At 33.7% G+C, this 27,464-nt stretch overlaps 1 protein-coding gene across 1 annotated transcript in view; it reads right to left on the reverse strand.

The window, feature by feature from the left end:
* Nucleotides 1-2,118: 2,118 nt before the first annotated feature.
* Xpr1 (xenotropic and polytropic retrovirus receptor 1) overlaps nucleotides 2,119-27,464 on the reverse strand; it is a 179,671-nt gene continuing 154,325 nt past the window's right edge. Inside the window, exons 12-15 of the mRNA XM_077802388.1 lie at nucleotides 14,643-14,809; nucleotides 10,226-10,365; nucleotides 4,911-5,132; nucleotides 2,119-2,757 (exon numbers count right to left, since the gene is read on the reverse strand). Coding sequence (XP_077658514.1) covers nucleotides 2,697-2,757; nucleotides 4,911-5,132; nucleotides 10,226-10,365; nucleotides 14,643-14,809 — 590 coding nt within the window. The 3' untranslated portion in view covers nucleotides 2,119-2,696. The remainder of the gene's footprint in view (nucleotides 2,758-4,910; nucleotides 5,133-10,225; nucleotides 10,366-14,642; nucleotides 14,810-27,464) is intronic.

The raw sequence follows: 27,464 nt of genomic DNA on the forward strand, positions 1-27,464 counted from the left end.
TTTCTATTTATAGCTTTAAAAGGAATGTGGAGCTGTGTGTTTAAATACATATTTGAGCATCTGTCATGATAAGCTGAAAGTTACATATGCCTATTTTTGAGTAGACTATGCCAGTAGGACAAATGCAGCAGAGAATACATTTTATCATTGTATTTTATATTAAGAAGTAATGTGGATATGAGAGCCTAGAATCATAAGAGTTGGAGAAAGACCGAAACGGCTATAGGATACACTGAAGTAGAAACACTGGGGGATTGAAATACCAGAAGCTAAGTGTAAGATTGTGTGTGTGACATCATCTAAATTTACTAATAGAGAATGAAGCTGACAATTCAAATGTCTCTGGATACACATTAATATCACCAATTTTATTTGTATAAGAGATGACTGGTCATTGGACTTTCTCTATATCCTCAGGATAATTACTGCTATTGGTTGACAGACCAGTGATATCTCCCTCATAGTTTTAAGGTACAAAACCCAGAATAATCAGGGGGGGAAAATCCTAAATAGAAAAATGCAGTCTTTAATCCAACAAGGATCACTAAATTGGTACCACTGATTATTATCAAGGATTCAATTTATTTAACTTTTTTTTTTTTTTTTTTAAATAAGCACTTTCTCTTCAGTTTTGGGACAAGGGGCATACTTGGCAAAACAAACAAACAAACAAAAAAAAGCAATGGAGGCCACAAAATTGTATGATTTTTTTTCCAGAAAAAAAAAATCTTGATTCAGAAAGGGAACAAAGGGAAATTTTGGAGAGTTGTCAGAATAAAGATGGAAGAAACTCCTTTTAAAAGAAACTGTCAGTTAATTAGAATAATTTTGTTAATAACATTGACTTTAATGTAATCTACTGGAATTATGACAAGGGTTGAGTAAAGATTTATGATGCACACTAGAAGAGCTGGTGACAAAAGGGGTGAACTAAAGGGTAGTAGCCATTTGTTTTTAAGACAAAGCAAGTGACAACAGCTGCCTTCCTACTTATTTGTTCCTTTGACTTAAATGAAGCTGAAAATGACAGAAGTAAGTTCAAATTCAAGTCTATAGATGGTGACTCTGGAATCTTCACCTGTGTCTTGGAGGGGTAATTAAAACACACTTTACTTTTTCCTGGTATTTATGTTAATTTTGTTAGATAATGAAATGCTATTTTAAACTATTTTTGCCAGGCTGGAGACTGAGCCCAGGGTCCTGTGCATGCTAGGCAGACATTCTACCACTGAGCTACACTCCTCACCAGGCCTGAGATGATAGATTTAATGCTAATTATATTCAAGAAAGTAAAATGCCTTATAGTTTCAGGGCTTATTTGGGAAGAAAGGGAATAAATGAGACAAAAAAGTGAAAATGGGCACTGCATATAGACTATCATAGACTGAAATTTCTAAGAAATATATGTTTTATGTCTGACTAGTTTTAGGCCCTCAAAAATTTTAAAGCAGGCTTCTATCATGGGAGGGCATGAAATTCCTGCATTAACACTGCTGGGAGAAATGGCTGCCAAGATCTTCTGTATAAATGTAATATGAAGGAGGAAGGATAATTTGTTTAACATGCTCAAAAATATCCCATTAATGGACTTTTAATTTGATCAGACTCTGGCTTAAATGGGTGAGACCAGAGGAAAAACTGTCTAAAAAGGGAGTAAAATAGCCCTGCTTTCCAGAGTTAGTAAAGATTACACTACAATCACCCTACATGCTGAAGCATAATAAAGTGTAACTTCAGTTATTATGGTTGGAATATGAGTAAATATTCCTAAACGAAAATGTATCAGATTCTCTTATGTGAATTTCAATCAGTGGGGTAAAAGTGTGTGAAATACGTGCCTTGTTATGAGAGATACTCTACAGCAGCAACTTAAAATTTTAGTAATAAAACTTTGGCTTAAATTGAAAAGAAAAAAAAAAAAGTCAAACTGGTGCAAGTTGTCTCCCTAAAGAGGTATGTGGAACTGACCCTCATAAATGTCATCCACATTAGTTTCCCCCATCTTCTTTCACTGTTATCACTTTCATTGCACAGGAGTTATAGCATTCTTTTATGGTTAATTTCATAAATAATGAGAAAACTATATGTAACAAATACATCATATTTCCCACCCACCCAGCAACCCTTCCCAAATAAGAAAAGTTACATCAAATTAAAAAGTAGCTTCATGAATGAAGGTACTGCTCCAAGTTGCACTTTCCCTGCAAGTGCAGCCAGTGCCTTTGCGCTGGGTATGAAGGAAAGGAAAAAGATTCTCCACATAAACTGACAAAAAATTTAAAAACCAATGTCCGGTTTCAACCAGTCAAAACCGGGCCAAGCAGAAGCCAAGCTATCTCAGTACCATCCCATCAGAAGGTCCTTGCAGTGCCTGTTCTTCCTGATAGGTATCTGTGTCCTTGTGATTGTAAACAATCCATAAGGTACAATGTTTTTGTTCCTTAAAACGTCCTCTGATTGGCAAAATGAAGTAAATATTTGTTTTAAAAATAGAAAATTAAAATTAAACCAGAAGAAAAGAAAAGAAACACAGTGAGCTTGTTTGGAGTCCATAGGATCCGATCTGGAAGAGCTCGGAAAATGTGTTACGTGTTTTCTCCTGTTTTCAGCTGGAAAAAGGTACTAGAGGTTGCGTTGGTCGAGGAAAGAATTGTAGAGTAGGAAAACCAAGGATGTTAATCTAGACTTCAGAGAATTCAAGTGTTAGCTTCATCATCTGTGTCTTCTATCAATACCTTAGTGTCACGAGCCTTGGATCTGGTGGTAAAAAAGGGAAAGAAAAGCATTTAGTTCATTACTACATTATAAACACACTCACAATGTTAGGTACATTTCTAATCTCACCACCATTAATATATATCCTAAACAGGTACCATCTATTGCACAAGATGGTCTATTCCTGAAGTTATATGCTCAATTTCTGGCATTATTAGAAAAACACTAAGAGGATGTAATAAGAACAATAGCAGGACATGTTTAACAGAGAAGAAATTTGAAGAGGACCATCTGAGTTTGAGCACTGACTTTGATTTATGACATTAAATTCTTTTGAGTGCCCCTTTCCATATCTCTAAAGAAGGAATAAAAATAACTATTTCACTTAATATCCCTTTTACCTTATGTTCAGTATGCATATCAGGTGAGAAAATAGATGTAAAAATCAATAAAGCATAAACAAATAAATCAAAGACCTAAGGAAAGGCATGATAGCTGTTTGTCTTCAAATAGTTGGCAAAGCCTGATACAGAAGAGGGAGGAGACTCATGTGAGAGAGCCCAATGAGAATCAAACTGATGAAATCATAGTTTAATCATAAGGACATACATTTCAACCCAATATAATCTATCCACTGCTATAATTATCCAACAATAAAACCAGGTCCCTCAGATTATTATACAGTTCATTACCACTGTTGATTTTCAATCAGCATAAAATGATCATCTATTCATTTTATACAGAAGGGATTCCTAAACTGGCTGAAATATGGGATTAGGTAACATTAAAGTATTCTGGAACTTCTTAAGAGTCCATGAAGTCAAGTAGCAATTGGGGAAATAACAGTTAATATTCCTACTTGACAGAAGGGGAAATTTACATTCAAAAGGTTAAGGATGTGCTAAAGGTTGCATGAGTCATAAAGTCAGAACTAAGATCTTATTTTAGATTTCCTTCCCTCTCTCCATCACACATAACCTATTCCAATCTAAATGTCTTTCCTTGGTTGTAACCTAAATTCTCAACGTTTTCCCACTAAACACCTGAAATTGAATATTATTTTGCCAAAGGGTCTCTGTGTTTTTCAAACAGAAATAGTGTATGTTCAGATTGCCCTCTGCTGGTAACTAATAAGGATTAGACTTTCAAAATCAGGAGCTCAACAAGACTCTATATGCAGCATTTTCTTCCAGCCTGCTGTGCTACTTACCTTTCTTCTATGAAAAAAATGTGATTTTCCCCCATGTACGAGATCAAGCTTTTACTTTTTGATCTTTGATGATATTTCATCTAGTCAACTAAAATTTTCTCATTATAGTTCTGTCACATGGTTTTCCTTTCTGCCCCTTGTTTCTACCTTGATAGTCTTCACAGAGTCTCTAGCCTATTCAAACACTCCTTATCCATCTCCAAACTGCTGCTCATGCTTAAATCTCCTCCTTCATTTCATACTGTGCTATCCACTATCTCTAAACTTCAAATGCAGTCATCATATATCCTACATTTATTATTTCGGGAACATACAAAGTCAATGACTGATAAAAATATTGTAGGTATTTAATAAGATAAAATAGTCATTGCTTATATTTATTGGGGACTTTCTATGAAGGAACTGGAGTAAGTTCCATGTGATAATGAACTTAATCCTCTTAATCACTGTATGAACACAGGCTGTATTAGTCCCAATTTATAGAAGAGAGATAATATTAAGGAATTTAATCAAGGCTACAAAGATGACACGATTCCTACAGTTTATAACTGTATAAATTTTATACAAAACTACTGAAGAGTCAAGTAAATCCTTCCCCAACAATTTTGTCCCCAGTGTACCTTGTAATGTCCATTAGTGAACTAATAACATTTACTCTTTTTTAAGAAATATTTTTTAATTGTAGATGTACACAACACCTTTATTTTGTTTATTGTTAAATGGTACGGGATTGAATCCAGTGCCTCATGCATACTCAGTAAGTGCTCTACCCCTGAACTACAACCCGGCCCTATATGCGGCTAAGACATTCTGTAAGTTGGATCATATGAAACTGCTATTACTATTTTTTGTAGGTGAACAATGGTTAAATGCCTGTAATTTCATTCAGGCATTTAACCATTGTTAATTTGATAGCTTCTTAGTCTAATGTTACTTAATGCTAAAAAACAGAGGAATGCCTTACACCAGTAGCAGCTATACATACTGAGAAGCGAGGCGAGGCCGGCGCAGGGAGATGCTCTGGTTGTACTTCCATGACCGATTCTTCTGGCGGTTTCGTACCCCATCATCCTGATCCATCATCTGTTCTAGGAGTGTCTGATCATCTGCGTTCAGGGGGGCCACAGAGATGTCTCGCACAGCACGAAATTCACCACAGTTATTTAGATGTTCATTTTCCAAGCGGAAAAAGTTCCACACAAACCGCCTTAGCAAAATGGGGTAGAGCAAACACACTAATTATAAAAGTTGAATATACTACTACTATCTGGAAAGCTCCCAGAATATCAAGTTTTTACTGATGAAAACAAAACAAGGAATTAAGAGCTAGAATATTTAAATGAAATGGAGAAAGGCAGCATAGAGGTGGGAAAATAAGAGTGGACTATGCAAAAGGAAAGCAGTTTTAGACTACTCATTCTTTCACTTCATCCAACAAATATTTACTGAATGCCAACTGCAAGGGAGGAAAAGGCATTGAATGAGATAGATAAAACCTTTGTTCTTATTTTATGGTGAAGACAGATATAAAAATCAACTGATGAAAAGCTGGGGAAAGTAAAGCAAGAAAAGGGCACAAAGTGTGACATATGGCTGGTGAAGGAGAGTTGTATGCATCTAGCAAAAAATCTGAATATAAGTAAACAAGTCATGGAGAAAAATATCCTCATTGTGGGCCTACTCTTAAGAGTATACTGGGATCCCTGCTGCTTTCCTTCTCTTTCTCTGCCTTCCATCTGCCTGGAGGTGAACAGCTTTGCGCCATCACATGCACCTGCCCATGTTCTGCCTCGAATTCTGGCCTGGAAACCATAGAGTCAGGTGAGAGAAATCTCTGAACCATGAGCCAAAATAAATCTTTCCTGATTTAAGTTGGCTTTTGTCACAAGTGTGATAGCTTTAACTCCGGGAGACTGTCTAGATTCAAATCATGGTTCTGCCACTTACTAGCTATAATGATCTTGGATGAGTTTCTTAGCCTATGTTTCAGGGTCATTGGTAAAATGGGATAATGGAAGCTACTTCATAACATTGTTGTGAGGATTCAATAACTTATTAATTATAAAGAGCTTAGAACAGTGCCAGAGACATAACTGGTACTACATATAGTGTTTGCTCTATCATCATCATCATTAGTACAGTTATTAATAAAAATGGTATAGTTTGAATATTGGGAACAAATACTTGAATAGCAGATGATAAAAATGGAGAGAGAGAGAGAGGGAGTGGAGACAGGAAGTGTAGACATTTCTTGAAGAATTTTATTATAAAGAAGAACAGATAGATGGGCAAAGTTAGAGGGGGTAAGAAGATTCTAAAGTGTTTTGTTTTTGTTTTAAATGGGTGACAGAAAATTAAGCAAATGAGTTCTTTACATTTTTTTTAATTTTCTTTTTTATTGTTGCATTTGAATTATACAGAATTATAGGTTTCACTGTGGATATTCATACATGCAAATAACATACTTTGAACATATCCACCAAGCAAATGATTTCTTAAAGAAGACTACCAAGAATTTAAAAAAAACTTTAAAAAAAATTAAGATATATATTTTTTTAAATTTACAAAGTAGCATATGAAAAAAAGAAGTGGGTGGAAGAGATGGTGGCATGATGTAGGATTCAGGCCCTAGACCTAGATATTTGGGAGAGTCAAGAAGGGAAGGAAGGGGAAAAATGGTCTGGAGAGAACACTGACAGCTACAAGAACACTGATTCCAGAGTTATTTTATTCTTTAACTTTCAGGCTTTTAGTTTTATGTTTCCAGCTTTGATTACATTTTTATCAGGCAGTGTATGCCCACCCTGACTCAGAAATGTCATACACCTATCTGAGAATATCTTAGTATCATTTCATTTGTGAAAGATTCTCACTGGGTGAAGAGTTCTCATTTTCTTTTCCGCACACTGAAGATTTCATTTTAATGATTTCTGACTTTCATTGTTGCTGTTGAGAAGTCAGCTGTTAGTCTACTGCCACTCCTTTAAAGGTAATCTTTCTGGCTGCTTTTTTAAAAATAAGCATTTTTATTTTATATAATATACATATATAAAAGTTAGTAAATCATAAGTATGCAAGCTTAATTATCATCAAATGAAAATCTTATGTAATTAATATCTAGAAATATGAAATTTATTAATTACCATATAACTCACTGAAAGCTACCTTTAGAGCACCCTACTATGCTAACTTGATTTTGTACACAGTATACAGTAGAATTCAATATTCATTTTTTTCCATATGGATATCCAGTTGACTCATTTTTTTGAAGGGGTGGACTGGGGTTTGAACTCAGGGTGCTTTACCACTGAGATACATTCCCAAGCCCTTTTAAAACTTTTTTATATTTTAAGACAGGGTCTTGTTATGTTGCTTAGGGCCTCACTAAGTTGCCAAGTTTAGCCTTGAACTTGTGGTCCTCCTGCCTCAGCCTCCTGACTCCCTAGGATTACAGGTGTTAGTTGACTCATTTTTTAAAAAAGGTCTTTCTCCTATGTTATGTAGCTATTTGACATAAATCAGGCAGTGTCAATATATACATGGGTATAATGTCAATATATACAGTGTCAATATATACATGGGTCTAAATTCCCTGTTCTGTTTCAGTGGACTTTCCTTTCATCAACATAGTACACTATTTTATTCACTATAGTTACATGATCAGTTTGTATCTGAGAGTATAAATTTTTAATCTTGTTCTTTTCAGGATAGTTTTGGCTATTCTTGATGCTTTATGATTTCATATAAATTATCAATTTTTACACACATAAATTTTTCATTAGATTTATGTCTAGGTAATTGATATATTCTAATGTTATTCAAATGTATTCCTTGTATTGAGGGGTATGGAAAAATCTAATAATTTATTTGTAAATTCTTTTGAACTTTCTGTATATGTAATCATGTCAGTGAGTAGTTTTACTTTTTTCTTTCTAATCCTTATATTAACTTTTTTCCTCATTATACCAGCCATACTTAGAGCAAAATGTTAAATAGAAATGGTGATGGTAAATACCTGCCTCATTCCTAAGCTCAAGGGATATTTCTCATAGTGTTTTATGTGGAAATTTTTTTTTCATTAACAGGTGTTGAATATTGATTAAAATTTCTTTCTTTCTTTCTTTTTTCTTTTTTGAGACAGAGCCTTATTGTATTGCCCAGGCTCACCTTGAACTCCTAAGTGCAAGTCCTACCTCAGCCTCCCAAGTATCTGGGACGATAGTTGCACAGTCCCGGGCAGGTACTGATTTTTAACAATGGCCTTTTCTATATATAGAGAGGTTCTCTGCACCCTCCACCCTTTTATTCAGTTAAAGTAGTAAACTATATTAATTTTTGAATGTTAAGTATTATATTTCTAGATGAACCTAATATGCTGGATTCATTACCTAATATTTTATTAGAACTTTTGAGATTATATTGCGAAGACAATACAGTGGTTGAGATAGATTAGTATATTTTCTTAGAATATTTTTATAGGTTTAAGTAATAAAGTCACGCTTTTTCACAAAAACAAACTGGAAAGTGTTACCTTTTTTTGTCCTTTTTCTCTGAAGCATCTTCTTAGTAAAGAGTAATATTTCACCTTCAAATATTTGGAAGAATTCCCTGGGCCTGGAGTTTTTATTGTGGGAGGTACTTTAGTAAGAATTTTATTTCTTTAATATATTCAAGTTTACCAGCTTGTCTGTTTCTTCTTTATTGGTTTTGGTGAATTATGCTTTTTGAGGAATTTGGCCATTTTTGTTTAAATTTTAAAATTTAAGACATAAAGTTGCTTCTAATATCATCTTACTCTTTAAAAAGAAGTCTTTAGGATTTTTTAAATAATTTGTGCCTTTTTTCTTTATCCCATCAATTTCTATTTTTCATATTTTCTTCGTTTGACCTGCTGTTTTAGTATTTTTTTTTAAATTTCTTACACTATATATTTTTCCAATATACACACCCTCTAAGCCTGGCTTTAACTTCAGTTGACATTTTCCTTTTGTTATATTTTTAATTTCATTCTATTCAAGATATTCTGACATTTGCATTGCAATTTCAATTTTGATCCTCAGGTTATAAATTTCTAAATTTTTGGGAATTTTACCTTTCTGTGATTTGAATCATCTGAAATCTGTTGTGACTTCTTTTATTGCGCAATATGTGCTTAATTTTGGTAAGTGTCCTATATGCATTTAGAAAAATGTTTGTGTAGTAGTTTATGGATGCAATGTTCTATATATGTAAATCATGTTAACTACTTATTAATCTATATTAAAGGAAATACATTAAAATCTTCCATTAAAATTCATCTACCTATACTTTTTAGCAATGTCAACTTCTGCTTTATATATTTTCAACTTTTATTTTAATTATTTTCAAGATATGTTATTGCCAAATTTAAGTTGGCAATCACTCTGAATCCCAAAGCCATCAGATCTAGTAAATTTTTAGTAGTGCAAAAGTAGCTTTAGTGTTCTGTTTATCTTGGGGTTCCTATTTTCACTTAGATTTTGTGCTATTTTGGCAGATCACTGATACTTTCGGAAGACTTATTAAACCTTTTTTTTTTTAAATTTTTTTTGGTTGTAGATGGACACAATACCTTTATTTTATTTATTTATTTTATGTGATGCTGAGGATCAAACCTAGTGCCTTACACATGCTAGGCAAGCGCTCTACCACTAAACCACAACCACAGCCCCCATATTGAATCTTTTATCCAGCATTTTTGCCACTTTCAAGTGAGAAAGTTTGTCTGAATAACAGAGACTACCAAATTGCAAAATATAGTCCCAAATATTTAAATTTCTTTTTAACACCCAATTTTAATTTATCACTCTCAAATGAATTAAAAAAACTTTAAATCATCATCAATAATTATTTTAACTATAAGAATTAATCTCTGCTAGGTGTGGTGGTGCATGCCTGTAATCCCAGAGGCTCAGGAGGCTGAGGCAGGAGGATCGTGAGTTCAAAGCCAGCCTCAGCAAAAAGTGAGGTCCTCAGCAACTCTGTGAGATCCTGTCTCTAAATAAAATACAAAACAAGGCTGGGGATGTGACTCAGTGGTCAAGTGCCTTGAGTTCTATCCTCAGTACCAAAAAAGAAAAAAAATAAATAAAAAAAAAGAAAAAAGAATTAACCTCTAAGTCTTTTAGATAGGATTTTCCAACTCTGGGGCTGATGAGAAGTTTGAGAAAAGTTGGAAATTTAAACTTTTCAAGAATAAGTTATATTAAATTCTAATTTGTAAGTACTGGGAATCTTTTTGGTAGAAAGAATCTTTGATAAACTTTTCAATGGTTTGCTTACCGGAAAACCTCGAGAGGAGCAAAGACAGTAGCAATGATGTCCCCAGCATGAGGCAACAGAGTTGTAGAGGTAATTGAGATTTGGATAGTCCAAGCAAAGCGTAGTATCACATCCTCTATGATGGCACAGTAGTAGTAGGCCTAAGGAATAATAAACAAATTGAGTATGTTTTCTATTATCTTTCTCACAAAGAAGCATACCTACCAAAAGACTCAAGCATGTTCTACCAATAGGCATAGGTTCAAGAGGAAAAAGTTATATTCTATTTAATTTTGCATAAGTATATATTATATTTTAGGAAAAACTCATCAATTAGTTTTCTTCTTAAATGATGTGATATTCAAAACAAAATATTAATGAGTTTCAATAATCATTTAACAAATATATTTCATTCCCATATTATATACAAACTCTCTTCTAGGCTCCAGAAAGACAAGCTAGATGAGAAACTTGATCAATTGAGGTTACATTCTAGCAGCTACATGATAATGTCTTAACAGATAATATTAAGGATCATTAGCAGATTTACTAACTGTGCTTTTTGCATTTGTGTTTTCAAATTGCCTTACCTTGTATCTGAAGAAAGTTTTGCCTTGTTTTTTGCTCTAACAGCAAAAATGAAATTAAACTAGGATAAATTTTTTATTTGTTCTAATTAGTTTGGAAGAGTTTTTAAAATGATCTATTTTTTTACATGGAGAACATAGTACTCTACTAATACTTCCAGGTACTCAGCATGATTTAGGATTCTAGTTCTAGCTATACAAATGTCTTAAATATACAAAATGCCAACATATATTTCAGGGATTTGCTCATTATTAGTAAAAATTACCTCTTTAATACATTTATTTAAAGGTTGTGATATTTTGGGAACTAGAATTGCTATTTATTAAGATGTAATATTAATTTAATTTTAACAAAGTAATACTAGTCATTGTTAGGCTATTAACCAAAAATAAACAAAACAATTAACCTTGTTACCTTCCTTTTCCATTTCCTAGAGATGTTTTCAAAATTTGTAGTTACTCTACTAATTACCCTGTATATTTCTAAGTAATGCGTATATATGGTTTCATCTTGATTAATCAATTTTATACAATATCCATTTAATGCTGGTTATTTAGATATTATGAGGATTTTAACACATTCTCATCTCTCTGTATCCTTCCCCATCTTCTCTCTATAGTGATAATGCAATTTTTGGACAAATCCACATTCACTACATTCCTTCTAGACTTAAGCAAATAACTACAATTTCATGAACCTTTAAGAGTCAACTGATATGCTATCTATAGCTGAGTGCACTGTGAGCTTATGTTACCGAAAATGTGAGTTTTTGGGAGAAAACACAAAACTTGGGATAAAGAGACACAAAACTTAAGTTTGAATATGGAGATAACAAAAATGGTTCCTGGACCTGGGTGCTCAGTATGCACTGCTAATTTCTAGGAACTAATTAATTAATTTTTTTTTATTATTATTTTTTTATTGGTTGTTCACAACATTACAAAGCTCATGACATATCATATTTCATACATTAGATTGAAGTGGGTTATGAACTCCCAATTTTACCCCAAATGCAGATTGCAGAATCACGTCAGTTACACATCCACAATTTTACATAATGCCCAATTAGTAATTGTTGTATTCTGCTACTTTTCCTATCCCCTACTATCCCCCCTCCCCTCCCCTCCCATCTTCTCTCTCTACCCCATCTATAGTAATTCATTTCTCTCCTTGTTAATTTTCCCATTCCCCTCACAACCTCTTATATGTAATATTGTATAGCAATGAGGGTCTCCCTTCATTTCCATGCAATTTCCCTTTTCTCTCCCTTTCCCTCCCATCTCATGTCTCTGTTTAATGTTAATCTTTTCTTCCTGCTCTTCCTCCCTGCTCTGTTCATAGTTGCTCTCATTATATCAAAGAAGACATTTGGTATTTGTTTTTTAGGGATTGACTAGCTTCACTAAGCATAATCTGCTCTAGTGCCATCCATTTCCCTGCAAATTCTATGATTTTGTCATTTTTATTGCTGCATAGTATTCCATTGTGTATAGATGCCACATTTTTTTTATCCATTCATCTATTGAAGGGCATCTGGGTTGGTTCCACAATCTAGCTATTGTGAATTGTGCTGCTATGAACATCGATGTGGCAGCATCCCTGTAGCATGCTCTTTTAAGATCTTCAGGGAATAGTCCGAGAAGGGCAATAGCAGGGTCAAATGGTGGTTCCATTCCCAGCTTTCCCAGGAATCTCCAAACTGCTTTCCAAATTGGCCGCACCAATTTGCAGTCCCACCAGCAATGTACAAGAGTACCCTTTTCTCCACATCCTCGCCAGCACTTGTTGTTGTTTGACTTCATAGTGGCTGCCAATCTTACTGGAGTGAGATGGTATCTTAGGGTGGTTTTGATTTGCATTTCTCTGACTGTTAGAGATGGTGAGCATTTTTTCATGTACTTGTTGATTGATTGTATATCCTCCTCTGAGAAGTGTCTGTTCAGGTCCTTGGCCCATTTGTTGTAGGAACTAATTAATTTTTAATGAAGGTTCATTGAACTTCACAAATAGTTTCTTCACTTTTCAAGCTGGATGGATTTTTACCTCAATATTTTCCTTTTTAAAACTGAGAGGGATATGGTGATTTAACAGAACATTTTTCTTATAAATTTACAAACTAAAATACAGGAAAACATATTCTTTTATTTCCTAGCAACATGAAAATATATAATAACAAAGAAACTAAAAAGATTCTATTCATTTTTTAAAAAAATATTTATTCTTTAGTTTTAGGTGAACAGAAAATCTTTATTTTATTTTTATGTGGTGCTAAGGATTGAACCCAGTGCCTCATGCCTGCTAGGCGAGCACTCTACCACTGAGCCACAACATCAGCCCTATTCATTAATTTTATTACATAGAAACCAATGTCATAATTATTTGAAAAAATTAACATTTATTTAAAGATATAAATAGTTCATCTAAGCAATCATTATAGTGAAAAACAAATATAGCTCTAAGGCAAGAATAATATAAGCAGTAATAAAATACAACATTTTGTGTGCATAAAGGGCCAGTTTTATCTGAACTCATGCCTATTCTCTGATTACTGATTTTTTTTCAAATGAGATTTATAAAAATACGTCTGAGGTCTTGAGCATATGTAAATTTTTACATTGGGATTATTGCTATAGTTTTAGGTTTAAAAAAAAAAAAAGACCAACATCAATGAATGCCCACGCCCATCCCCTTCATTTGCTTATCTGAAGTTAACTTATATATACATCATTTATCTTTAGTTTCCTATCATTTATGTTTTAATCTTCAGGCTTGAAACAGCCCTCCCTACTTACCAATTGACACATTCACATACTTTTAAAAATATAATTTTGAGTGATTGAAGACATTTTGGTACAGTATAAAATATCTGTGGCCTAATCTATACTTTCTTACCATAGAGGAATTTCAGAACTGGAAATACCTAAAGAAATAATTTAATCTAACACTCTTACCTTTTAGAATCTTTTGTAGTCTGGATGCCCAATGAGACACAATTGGTTAGTCAGACAGCTGGGACCAGAATTCATGTGTCAGGATTCCCAATTCATTGTTTAATCTCTTTCAAGGTTACTAGAACATCTAAGTAAAGATACTTTTGGTCTTTTGACTTTTGAATTCAGCCTCTCTTGTCCTTATTTGTATGTAGGATTAAATAAATGAAAGGAGAGTTAGGCCCTCCCTTTCCTTTGAGTGTAGAGTTAGGCCCTCCCTTTCCTTTGAGTGTCCATAACACTGCTCCTTCAGGGATGTAAACATTCATTCATTGCATAAACACTAAGTGTACCACAGACCAGGAACTATGCTTGGCAGTGAGAAATAGAGATACCTAAATAGATAATTATAATACAATGTGATAATTGCTATAATAGAAGTTTATATAGGTCAAAAAGGACTAGTATAAATGGCTAAATATGCTAGGAAAAATAAAGGCTTTTTAGAGACAGTAACACTTAAACTGACTTAAAAAGGAGGAACAGGAATTTATAAAGCAAATAAAGAGGAGAAAGGGTACTTCAGGCAGAGGGAATTCTATCTTCAAAAACAAATCACAAACTGTAGTAAATAATTTATTCTTCTAGTCTTTATTTTACTGTACTGCAATCTATTTATCTGCTTAGATATAGCTTATGGCCTCCTGGAGAACCAAAATTTTGTTTTATTTTTATTTCTTATAGTGCCTATCATATAGTAAGCATTTGATACAATTTTGCTGACTGAAAAATTTAGGTAATTATTCTTCTACTGTATTAGTTTAGAATAATTAGGGACTGGGTCTATAATTTTGATGGGACTTAACTAATGATTATTTATTTTTTTAATTTTTAAATGAATACAAATACTTTGTACATACTTTTTGAGGGTATACAATCTCTTCTCGGAGGAAAGTGTTTTCTCCCGCATTCCTGTCAAAGAGACCCCAGTCCATCTTTAGATCCCAGATGAGGGTATAACAGGAACTAATGATATAAAAGACAATCCACAGGTAAAAGAATACCATGGTATCTGAGTGACCTCGTTCTGAAGAAGGAAAGGGGAAAAGGAGAAAAAGAGAATTACTAAAGTTAAACAAAATTCTTAACTAAATAAAACTATAATTAAACAGCTGATAATTTTTATAGTGCCCCATAAAGAAGTAAAACTTTAAATGAATCTCCTTAGTAGTATCACTGTTTAACAAAGGTTAATTAATACCATTTGTTCCCCTGTGGTCCAAAGTAATCATAAAATAATCAATGGGGCTGGGGATGTGGCTCAAGCGGTAGCTCGCTCGCCTGGCATTCGTGGGGCGCTGGGTTCAATCCTCAGTACCACATAAAAATAAAAGATGTTGTGTCCACAGAAAACTAAAAAATAAATATTAAAAAATTCTCTCTCTCTCTCTCTCTCTAAAAAAATAATAATCAATGAACATACAGAATTTGTACAATGTGAATTTGGAGTTTAGGAGGCTCTATACTGAATACATAAAAATCCAAATAACTGCAAAAGAGGTTTTAAAAATGTCATTTTAATTTTTACCATCAGGTGGCAGCTTAGGGTAAAAGATGAAAAAAAAAATTAGAAACAAAGAATGTGCTGCATTTGCTTTAAGCAAGTGTTGGGTTGTTTTTGCTTTAGAACATTTCCTTTGTACACTTACATCTTGTCAACACTTAATGTGGAAACAATCAAATAATCCTAGAATAAATGTCAGAAAGCAAATTTTAAGGACATATGAAAGTCAAATCACAAAGCAAAACATGATATTTTTATTTTATGGGTATTATTGATACAAACGCCTAATTTGGCTTTATCCCGGAAACATGATAAAATAACTTTGGCTTTATGCTGAGAACACTATCAAACACACTAAATCAGAATAAAAATATTTTTCAAATGTAGTTAATACAATTTAATTTTTTTTGGCTTTAAGTGTTTCACATATTCTCTAAAATATTTCTTTGGTAAGTTCTAGAGTCATCATGATGCTCTAAGTGTTCTTTAGATGCAGGATACAGGTATAAAAATACTAATTTGGTTCTGAATTACCAGAAAAAAAAAGATGTAAAACATCTAAATTTTAAAAAAAGTTTCAATTTTGATCAGTTTCTCAAAGGTAAAGAAAACAAAGTCTATATCATGCATTATCCATAATCTTTCCTATTTACCTAGATAAGCATTTATTAATCATTTTAAGGCTATTAATATTATGTACAGTATGATTTCAAAGGTAATTATTGTAAATTTGTAATCTAGTATGTGAAATAGACATGTTATTGATAATAAATTTGAGCTCAAAATGAAGCACACACAAAGTTCTGTGAGAACATCAAGAAGAACAGTGATATTTCCAACAGTAGGAAATGAGAGGAAGTAGCCTTTGAGTTATTTCTAGTAGAACAATACACAGTATTATAAAAGTCAGATGAGGTAAGATCATTCAAGAATGAAGGAAGATAAAGAGAAGGCATGGGACAGGAAAGCACAAATGTTTAAAAGGCTACAAGTAATCAACATCAAGTGAAGGTAACATACCGAGGATGTGAGAGAACTGGTATGATTTGAAATGAAAAGGAATTTGGGGTCTGACTGTGGAAGGCCTTCTTGGGTCTTAGGAAAGGGGGAAAGATCTGTATTTTGTAAAAATAACTGGTTGGTAGGTTACTTACATCTGTATTACTTAGTTGTTTTTAAAAAATAGATACCTCAGAGCTCTAATGTTATGTCAAAGTCAGTTTGTATCAGCTCATAAGAATGGATTTGCTGAATAAAAAGAAATTTTGGATGCTGGTTGTTAAATACAAAATTAAAAATCAAGTCACAGTGATTTATTATCAGCTATATTAAAAATAAAAGTAATAAATATAGTTCATCACTTCCTAATAGTACTAAATTTCACTATTATCTATTTTTTGAGGTTATATATATTTATTCTATTTGCATGATGGAAATACAGTGCTGTGTTCCTGTACACCTTTTCCTAACTCTATATTCAATGTTATTATTTTAGTGACCTAAAACTGGCTACAGTGGAAATATTTATACCATGGAAATCAGCAAACACTACAAATCAGTGCTCCCTATCACCACTCCCAACTAAGAGCTGGTTTGTTAAAGATATACTAGTATACATCACTGTTGAGCTTTTTCTCTTAGAAAGTTAGTGGTAGGGAAAAGCATCTGCTATTCAAAAAGTGGTTCACGAGTGATTCTTATGAACACCCCAGCTTGGATAAACATATTTTCAGGTTTAATTATTTCCATAAAAACTTTTCTTTATCAAAAGCATACTGGGAGTCTGGTGCAGTGATGCATGGATGTAATACCAGCAATTCAGCAGGGTGGCGCAAGAGGGTCACAGGTTCAAGGCCAGTCTCAATGAAATCCTGTCTCAAAAAACAAAACCAGCATGTTGCTGCACACATGTAATCCTTGTAGCTCTGGAGGATGAGGTAGGAGGATTCCAAATTCAAAGCCAGTCTCAGCAACTCAGTGAGGCCCTAAGCAACTTAGCCAGACCCTGTCTCAAAGTTAAAAAAAAAAAAAAAAGGGTGGGGGGTGGGAGCCGAGTTCAATCCCTGGAACCAAAAAATAAAATAAAAATAAAAACAACTAAAATATAGTTCAATGGTAGAGTGCCCCTGTGTTCGGTTCCTACTACCACATGCACGCGAACGCTCGCGCACCCACACAAATGTTGAATTGAATATCTATACGACATTGTATGTATGAATTATTAATTTAAAATGTCAAATTATTTATAACTAAATAGAGTTGGATGTATTCTGACACGTTTATTTCATTCTATACAGAAATACGGTCTTGCTGAGTAGAATCATTCAATCACTCCTATCATGGTTGTTTTAAAAAAGAATGCTATAATTCATATACAAAGGTTTGCAAAGAATAAAGTAAATTTAGCAACTTAATAAAATTCATTCTTCTCATGTTTCCACAAGATGAACACAAAGAGATGAAGACAAGCAACTTAACTATAAATTATACCAGCAACTTTTAAGCTGAATTCTTAGCATGTGCCACTTACTCTACAAATATTACTTTACTAACTTTTCCAACACAATGATACCATTTTGTCTGCTAGTACAAGTGAGGACATGAGAATAGAGTAATAGATACATTAGGTAGAAAATTACAAAATGACTATTTCTCAAATGAGCATATGCACTATCAAGTCCTACTAGTGAAAACTGATTCTTTCCTTCTTTACTAATTACTGAAGAAATAACTGAGTTTAATTTATCAAATAAAATGAGATTGTAGAAAAAGTGAAATAAAAACAATAGATAATGAAACTAAAAGCAATGTACTAATTTTTCAGTATTCCTAGATTTTTAATCCTATCCTTACAGTATAATTCTTAAAATGGCACAATGGGTCAGGTATTTCTCTTATTCAAGCCCATATTATTTCTGTGAAACTTTAATGAAATACACACGAGGAATGACTTTTAAATAAACATATATTCTTACAGAATATTTCACAGGAAGCAATATTTATCTTATGGACTTCCTCAACGATTAGCATATACTTGGTCTACATTTTAGTCTCATTTTAATTATTGCCCTCATTTGATCTTCCCCATTTCCCAAATGAAGACTGCCTCTCCCTGAAATCATCTGCCTTCATTGGTATTCAGAGGATATACTGAAAAGATATTATCACTTTAGGCAAGCAATTACATCTTATTCTCTCTTGGCTAACCCCAGTAGTCCACTTTAGTGATGTTCAGAATCACAGAAAATCAAGTCATTGCTATTCTACCCTAAGCTTATATCTATTACACACCTGCCACATTAGAAGCATAATTCATACTGAACATATTTATGGTAATAACATCTGCTGAATCAAAAACAAACAAAAATAAATTTCTTAGAGCTGTGTACCCACAGTCATTGTAGGAATGATAAAAGTGAAATAATGAGTCAGGAAAAGTGGTAATAGAGAAACCAGAATAATTACATACAGAAATCATTCTAAATCATGTTTCAGGAAAGAAATTTTGAAAAATGAAAAAAAGCAACACTCTGTCAAGAGAGAAAGTAAATAGTTTTCTTTTCACCTTATATCTTTCTGCTGTGGTAAGCTTATTAGTATTTAATCTGAAATTAAACACAAAAATGAGAGAGTAGACATAACTTTCAAAACCCCAGCCTATGATTGAGCTTTAATATCTGGCAAATCCTCAATCTATTCTTATAACCTAAACAAACAAAAAACTTGCTGAATTATAATTAGTGATGTTTTCTGAAAAATGAATTAATACACAATAGTTCCCAACTTATGATGGTTTGACTTCCAGTTTCTGACATTATAAGAGCGTGAAAGCCATATGCATTCAGAAGAAATCATTCTTTGGATTTTGATCTTTTCTTAGGCTACTGATGACAGGCAGCAGCAGTGAACACAGATATGGTAAACCATGAGACTGTGATTGTAAACAATTAACACTATATTATATTGTGTTTCTAAGCAATGATGTTTAGAAGGTTAGGTGTATTAAATGCATTTTTCACTTTGCAATAGTTTCTGTCTACAATGCGCTTATTGGGCTCCAAACATACAATAAGTTGTAAGCTAAGAACTCAGTAAATATTCTCCTGATCTTTACTGTGTTTTATTTAAAAGGGGAGATCACATGTAATTACTCCCTTGGTGATTACCATTTTTAGCCTGAGGGCATTATTATTCCCATTTTACAGTTTAAGAGTGTCAGTAAGTGGGAAGATAACTGAATTTGAAATCAGAGAAGACCTGGGTTTGAATCCAGACCCCAACTTTGTGATTATAGAAAATTTATACTCTTAAAATGATTGACACAAAAATGGAACTGATTAGGACTAAGTATAAAAGGGAGAACCAGAAATAGGAATCTTCATGCAAGAAGTGTTTTGTACTAGATGGTGTTGTTTCTCCATGTTCATCTTGACTTGAATACGAAAAAACAGTTTCACAAGACTATGAACATTAAAAACATTTCTAAGAGTACTGGGGGAATGGCTCAGAGGTCAAGTGCTTGTTTAGTATGCAAAAGGCTAGGTTTGATCTCTAGCATTGAAAAAAAAATTTAAGATAGTGTAGAAAAATTGAATTTAAAAGACAAGCACATGGGCTGAGGGTATATAATTCAATGATAGGGCACATGCTTAGCATGAGTGAAGCCTTGAATTCCATCCTTAGCACCAACCCACTTCATCCTGCCCCTCCAAGAAACCCGCAAAATCAAAACCCATACACAAACCCCCCAAACTATATATATATTATTATTTCACATTGTATGGAAAATTATGTCTATAGGAAAAGATAAAAGTGGTCATCCTAGATGAAGGATAAGATTAAAGGGTCTCTCTTTCTAAATTATTTGAAGTTTATAGTCATATATGTCTAACCATGTTTAATTGTATAATTAAAACTAAAAGAAACAGCTAAAGTTCAAGAAATAAAACCAAGAATTAATAAGTAGGATAGCAAAAATTAAAGTTTCTTCACAGCAAAGGAAACAAGAGCATGAATGGAGAGGCTAGAGTGAGACAAAACCTTTGCCAGTACTTTTCCAACAGGGATTAATATCCAGAATAAAGACTTCAAAAAACTTCACACACACACACACACACACACACACACACACACACACACACACACTCTCTCTCTCTCTCTCTCTCTCTCTTTCCCAAATAACCCAATCAAAAGACCTGTTTAGATATTTCTCAAAAGAAGAAATACAGATCACTAAAAAAATATAAAAAAATGCTTGACATCCTTGGCAATCCATGAGATTCAAATCAAAACTACACTGAGATTTTATCTCACTTCAATCAGAATGGTAACCATCAAGAATTTGACCATTTCTGATGAGGATGTGAAGGAAAAAGATAAACTTCTACATTGTTGGTGGGACTGCAAGTTGGTACAACCACTGTATTCCTGAAAACACTAGGAAATGGAACCACCATATAACCCAGCTATCCTACTCCTTGGTATTTATACTAAAGAACTAAAATCAGCATACCATAGCGATCAATGTTTATAGCAGTATAATTCACAATGGCCAAGTTATGCCTAAACAGCTTTTTTGTTTTTCTTTCCCTCTCACCTCCTCACCCATTCCTCTTCCTTTCTTCCTTCATGCCAGGCAACTGTTCTAACACTGACCCACATCTCTAGCTCCTATAATAGCCACATAATGGAACCAACCTCGGAGTCAATCAACAGATAAATGGATACAGAAAATGTGGTATATATACATACAATGGGCTTCACACTCTACTGCTGAGCCACAACCCCAGCCCTGATATATTGTTTTTTATAGTAAAAAACGGCATGTAGGTACTCCTTTATTAATCCAACAAAGGTTTACTGAGTGTCTACTATAAGCTGCTTTGTTTATCTATTTATTTTTGGTACTGGGGATTGAATCCAGGAGCTCTTTACCATTGAGCTATTATCACCAATTGTAAGGAAGAATTAAATTATGTCATTTGTTGGTAAATGGATGGAACTAGACAACATCATTGTAAGTGAAATAAGCCAGACACAGAAAGTTAAAGGTCAAGTCCAATGAACTTCTTCTTTTTTCCCCTCCTCTCCCTTCCTTAATGGATGTTAGCATCCGCATATCAGAGAGAACATTCAGCCTTTGGATTTTTTGGGATTGGCTTATTTCACTTAGCATGACAGTCTCTAGTTCCACCCATTTACCAGCAAATGCCATAATTTCATTCTTCTTTATGGCTGAGTAATATTTCATTGTGTACATATACCTCATTTTCTTTATTGACAAAGGGGAATGAAGGGAGGGGAGGAAGGAAGGGGATAGTAAAGACAGGAGAATGAATTGGACATAACTTTCCTACGTCCATAAATGAATATGACCAGGTAACTCCACATCATGTTCAACCATAGGAATGGGATCCTAATTAGAATAAATTATACTTCATGTATGTAGAATATGTCAAATACATTCTACTGTCATACAGAATGACAGTATATTTTAGATATACTGTCATGTATATCTAAAAAGAACAAATAAAAAATTAAAAAAAAAGAATGTTAAAGGTGGAATATTTTCTCTCATATGTAGAAGGGAGGGAGAGGAAGGAAGGAGGAGAAAGAGAGAGATAGAGAGGGAGGGAGGAAAGAAGGACACTGGGAACTACTGGGGTACAAAATCTACCAAATTATGCTATGTCTATGTATGAACATACTCCAATGAGTCTTGCATACATATATGAACATATACATATTTATAATCCATTAATGAATATATAACATGTATAGTACACTAACTAAAATAATAATAATAAAAGGGAGATTAGTGGATGAGGGAGAGGGAGGAGGGGAGAGAAAGTGAAGGTACTGTGGAATAAGGCTGATCAAATTATGCTATATATATGAATATGGCATAATGAATCCCAGTACTATGTATAATTATAATACACCAATAAAAAGAAAAAAGAAAAAGGAAGACAACGGACTAAAAGGAAACAGTTGTTATTAGGGTAGTTACATTAGTGATTTAAACAAGTCTTTAATATTGCTATATTGGTTTTTTCCCCTTCACCTTTACACCCATTGTATTGACACTGTTAAAAATAGCCAAAATGTGAAATCAGCCAAGGTGCTCAACCACATATGAACAGACTAAAGACTGTGTTATTGTGGTGAATAAATTGATATTACTTGTTGCTATACTGTTTTTTAAAAAAATATTTATTTTTTTAGTTGTAGCTGAACACAACACCTTTATTTATTTATTTATTTTTATGTGGTGCTGAGGATCAAACCCAGGGCCTCATATGTGCTAGGCAAGTACTCTACTGCTGAGCCACAACCTCAGCCTTGATATATTGTTTTTTATAGTAAAAAATGGCATGTAGGTACTCCTTTATTAATCCAACAAAGGTTTACTGAGTGTCTACTATAAGCTGCTTTGTTTATCTTATTTTTTTTAAAAGAGAGAGAGAGAATTTTTAATATTTATTTTTTAGTTTTTGGCGGACACAACATCTTTGTTTGTATGTGGTGCTGAGGATCGAACCCAGGCCGCACGCATGCCAGACGAGCACGCTACCACTTGAGCCACATCCCCAGCCCTTATTTGTCTATTTATTTTTGGTACTGGGGATTGAATCCAGGACCCCTTTACCATTGAGATATTATCACCAATTGTTTTTTATTTTTTATTTTGAGACAGGGTCTTGCTTAATTGCTGAAACTGGCCTTAAATTTGTGATTCTCTTGCCTCAGCCTCTAAGTTGCTGGGATTACAGGTGGTGTATGACTCCTGTTTCCTGTGATTTATTACCTAGATATAACACTTAAGATTAAATTTAAAGGAAAAATCTGCAACCTGGTATGTTCTGCAAACATTGGCTGAATGTCTACGGGGAAAGCAAGTATATTCTGGTGAATTAGGATGTACAGAAGAACCGTTAAGGGTTAAGCCTAAAAGAGGAGAGACAAAAACACAATGTTTAAATACAATTTTAGAACTATGCTTAGAGGATTTAGTTAGCCAGGCTTTTAGGAGGGAATATAGCTAGGAAAGGCTTCCTAAAAGATTTGTTACTTGAGCTGAACCCTGAAAGGACTTGAGTTAAACAGGTTTATGGAGCGGAGACCCATTTCCAGCAGAGTAGAAACCATTCATTCATTCAACAAATGGGCACCTGCTATATGTCAGGCACACAGTAGTGAATATTTTTCACAAAAGGGCAGACATATTCTCTGATTTACTGAGGCTCACTATTTATCATGGGTAGATAATCATCATATACACACACAAAAATCTAATATTTCAGAGAGCAGAAAGTATCATGATGAAAACAGAAGAAAGTGATATGATTGAGATGGGCAGAAGTGTTAAGGCACAGGCAGTGTTCAGGCAGAGAAGATCTTTTTTTTTTTTTTTTTTGATACCAGGGATTAAACTCAGGGGTACTCAACCACTGAGCTACATTCCTAGCCCCATTTTGTATTTTATTTAGGGACACTGTCTCACTGGTTTGCTTAGCACCTTGCTTACAGGAGTGCTCCACCATGCCCAGCAGAGAAGATTTTAAGTAGGGTCTTGAGGAAGAAAAAGGAGTCAGTTATATGAAAAACTGAAGCAAGAGTCATATATGTAATAATATATTTTTTTAGTGGCCATATTTGAAAAAGTAAAAAGAAACAGGTAAACTTAATTTTAATAATTTATTTTATTTAATTCAACATATTTAAAATGTTTTAATTTTAGTAAACATTTGATATACATTCAATGCAAAATTATTGAGATCTTTTACATTATCTTTTTTATACTAAGCCCTTGAAGTTGAGTTTGTACTTTATACTTACAGCATGTTTCAATTTAGACCAGGTACATTTTAGGGCAGGGGAGCTAGAACTGAGTGGTTGAGCATTTGCCTAGCATATATGGGGTTCTGTGTTTGACCCCACGCACTAGAAAAAAAGAAAAGAAAACTGATAGACTAAGCACATTTCAAGTGTTAATAGTTACATGTACTAGTAGTTATATCACCGAGCAGTACAGTTTAAGATATTGTAGGGGAGGGGCTGGGGTTGTGGCTTAGCAGTAGAGTGCTCGCCTTGCACACATGAAGCACTGGGTTCCATCCTCAACATCACATAAAACTAAATAAATAAAATAAAGGTATTGTGTCCATCTACAACTAAAAAATATTTTAAAAAAAAGATATTGTAGGGGAGATGAATTAGGGGGTAAAGACTGAAAGGGCCCTGCTAGGCAAATGCACTATCACTGAATTACATCCTAAGTACCCAAGAATGTTTTAATTATTATACTAATAAAGTTGTCAGTTCAGTGAGAGAAATGATGAGGACTAAAATTGAGCATGAGTATAAGGCACAAATATGGAAGGCAAAATCTGAAAAACATTTAGGAACTAAATGAAGGTGAGATAAAGGATGCTTCCTACTTTTTAACCTGGATAACTGAGTGGGATGGTACCATGAACTGAGAGACAGAATATGTCACCTAAAGCAAGCTTAGGAAAAAAAAATGAATTTTGTTATGAATATTTTGACTTTGAGGTATCTAAGGGACAACAAGGTGCAAGATGTCCAAAGATCAAATAGAAATAAAAATAAGAAGCTTAAAATACAATTTTGGGAGTCATACAGAGATTGTAACCATTTTGGAATTATCATAATAATTGATATTCTTTCAAGTTAACATTTCTGAGATAAATAAAAATTCAATAGTATAAGTTAGCAAAGGACAAAATGTAAATTTAGAAAGAATCTCTCATTCCTATGATATTCATTTTTGCACAGTACCTTATATTTCAACAAACATTTGGAGAAGGCAACAAAGATACTGAGCAGTCTACATATAATGTGTTCCTGAAAACGTGTATAAAATTAATGTGAAAAACACAATGAACAGACTTATATGTTACACAGAGATTGTTTCTCCAGAATTAAAAGGAAGTAACATAAGCTGAGCATGATGGCACATGTCTGTAATTCTGGTGACTCAGGAGGCTAGCAATGTTGATGTCAGTTTCAGAAATTTAATAAGACCCTGTCTCAAATTTTTAAAAAAGGAGGGGGTGCTGGGGATGTATCTCAGTGGTACAGTGCTTGCCTAGCATGAGCAAGATCCTGGGTTTAATCCCCAGTACTGTAAACCAACCAACAAACAAAAGTAATAACAAAATTTAATAATACTGGATAATACTAGGCTGGGGTTGTGACTCAGGGGTAGAGCGCTTGCCTAGCACGCATGAGGCACTGGGTTCAATTCTTAGCACAACATACAAATAAATAAAAAATAACAACTAAAAAAAATTAATACCACCATCCCTTGCCCTCTAGTACCATCTTTAATGAGATATTTCTAAAACTTTATATGCATTATTTGTTTTTCCCTTTACAACAAACTACTGTTGAACTTGAAATCCAATAAGTACCATATTGATAAAAAAAAATTTCAGATTTTTTAACGTCTTATAATTTACATCTTTGTTTTAATCGTGTTTATGATATTCTGTATACTAAGAATTCCCACGAATTTCAAGAAAAATGGACAAAATACAATAAATATTCAATTACATAAATTCATTAGTATTTGTGAAGAAGTGATGTTGCCAAAACTCACTAGTTGGCAGTTAGTCCTATGAAGCGAAAAAAAAAAAAAAAAAGAAAAAAAAATCTTAATCATAAGAGGTGTGTGTGTGTGTGTGTGTGTGTGTGTGTGTCTTTCTTTCACCCTCTTTCTAATCTCATAATACCCAAATGTCCAGGTTTCAACTGAAAATCATTAGTCACACCATTAACCAAGAAAGATCTCAAACTGGATGAAAAAAAAAAAACACAAATTAAAAGCTGTCAAAACTGAGATGCCAGTGATGTCGGGATTATTGGATAATGATTTTAAAGTAGTCATGATAAAGAAGAGCCAAATGGAAATACTAGAACTGAAAATGCAATAAACAATAAAATAAATAAAAAACCCAGAAACTCAGCAAAACAGAGGGGCTAAAGGAATAAATCAGCAAGTGGAAAGACAGAACAACAGTAATTACATAACTTGAATAACAGAGAGAAAACAAACTCCAAAACAAACAATGTGCCCCTGCAACTTGGGGATCAGTGAGAGCATAAAAAATGATCTAACATTTGTTTTATTAAGATCCTAGAAAGAGAGGAAAGAAAGGATGTGAAAAAGTATTTGAAGAAATAGTGACTGAAAATTCCACAAAATTGGGAAGAGATATAAACCTATATTTCAAGATGAGCAAACCCCAAATAGAATAAATCCAAAGAAATCCATGCCCGAACACATAACTGAACAATTGAACTTCTGAAAAGTAAAGACAAAACAATAACAACAAACAAACAAAAAAACCTCAAAGTAGCTTAGCACCCCCACCCCCATTGAGGAATAACCATTTGAATGACAGAAACCTTCTAGAGGCCAGAAGGAGGCAGCACAATATTTATCAAGTACTCAAACAAAAGTCCTGTCAACCAAGAATTTTATACCCAGTAAAAATATCCTTTAAAAAAAAGAAGGAAGCTAGGCGCGGTGGTGCACACCTATAATCCCCAAGTCTCAGGAGGCTGAGACAGGAGGATTGAGGGTTCAAAGCTAACCTCAGCAACAGTGAGGTGCTGAGCAACTCAGTGAGACCCTGTCTCTGAATAAATACAAAATAGGGCTGGGGATGTGGCTTAGTGGTGGAATACACCTGAGTTCAATCCCCAGGACCAGCCCCCCACCACTGCCCCCCAGCAAAAAGGAGAATTCCAGACATCTTCAAGATAAAGGAAAGCTAAGAGAGTATCACAGCAGCAGACATACTTAAACAAAACAAAACAAAACAAAAACTGTGGAAATTCTCCAAACAGAAAGGAAATACCAAGAGAAAGAACCTTAGGACATTAAGAAGGAAGAAGACAGTAAGCAAAAATATGGGTAAACACAATGGGCTTTTCTTATCCTAAATTCTACATTACACTTAACCATTGCAGCAAAAAATATAAACACTGTTTGATAGGGTTTTAATATGTGTAGAGAAGGCATTTAAAACCATTATAAATGGGCAGGGCCAAAGAGATCAAAGGGAGGTAAGATTTCTACCACCATTCAAACTGGTAAAATGATGGTTAACAGAACATTCAGTCATGTGTATTTAATGGAATACTTAGA

This window comes from Urocitellus parryii, chromosome 9 (assembly GCF_045843805.1).
Source record: "Urocitellus parryii isolate mUroPar1 chromosome 9, mUroPar1.hap1, whole genome shotgun sequence".
In the NCBI taxonomy this organism is placed as follows: domain Eukaryota; kingdom Metazoa; phylum Chordata; class Mammalia; order Rodentia; family Sciuridae; genus Urocitellus; species Urocitellus parryii.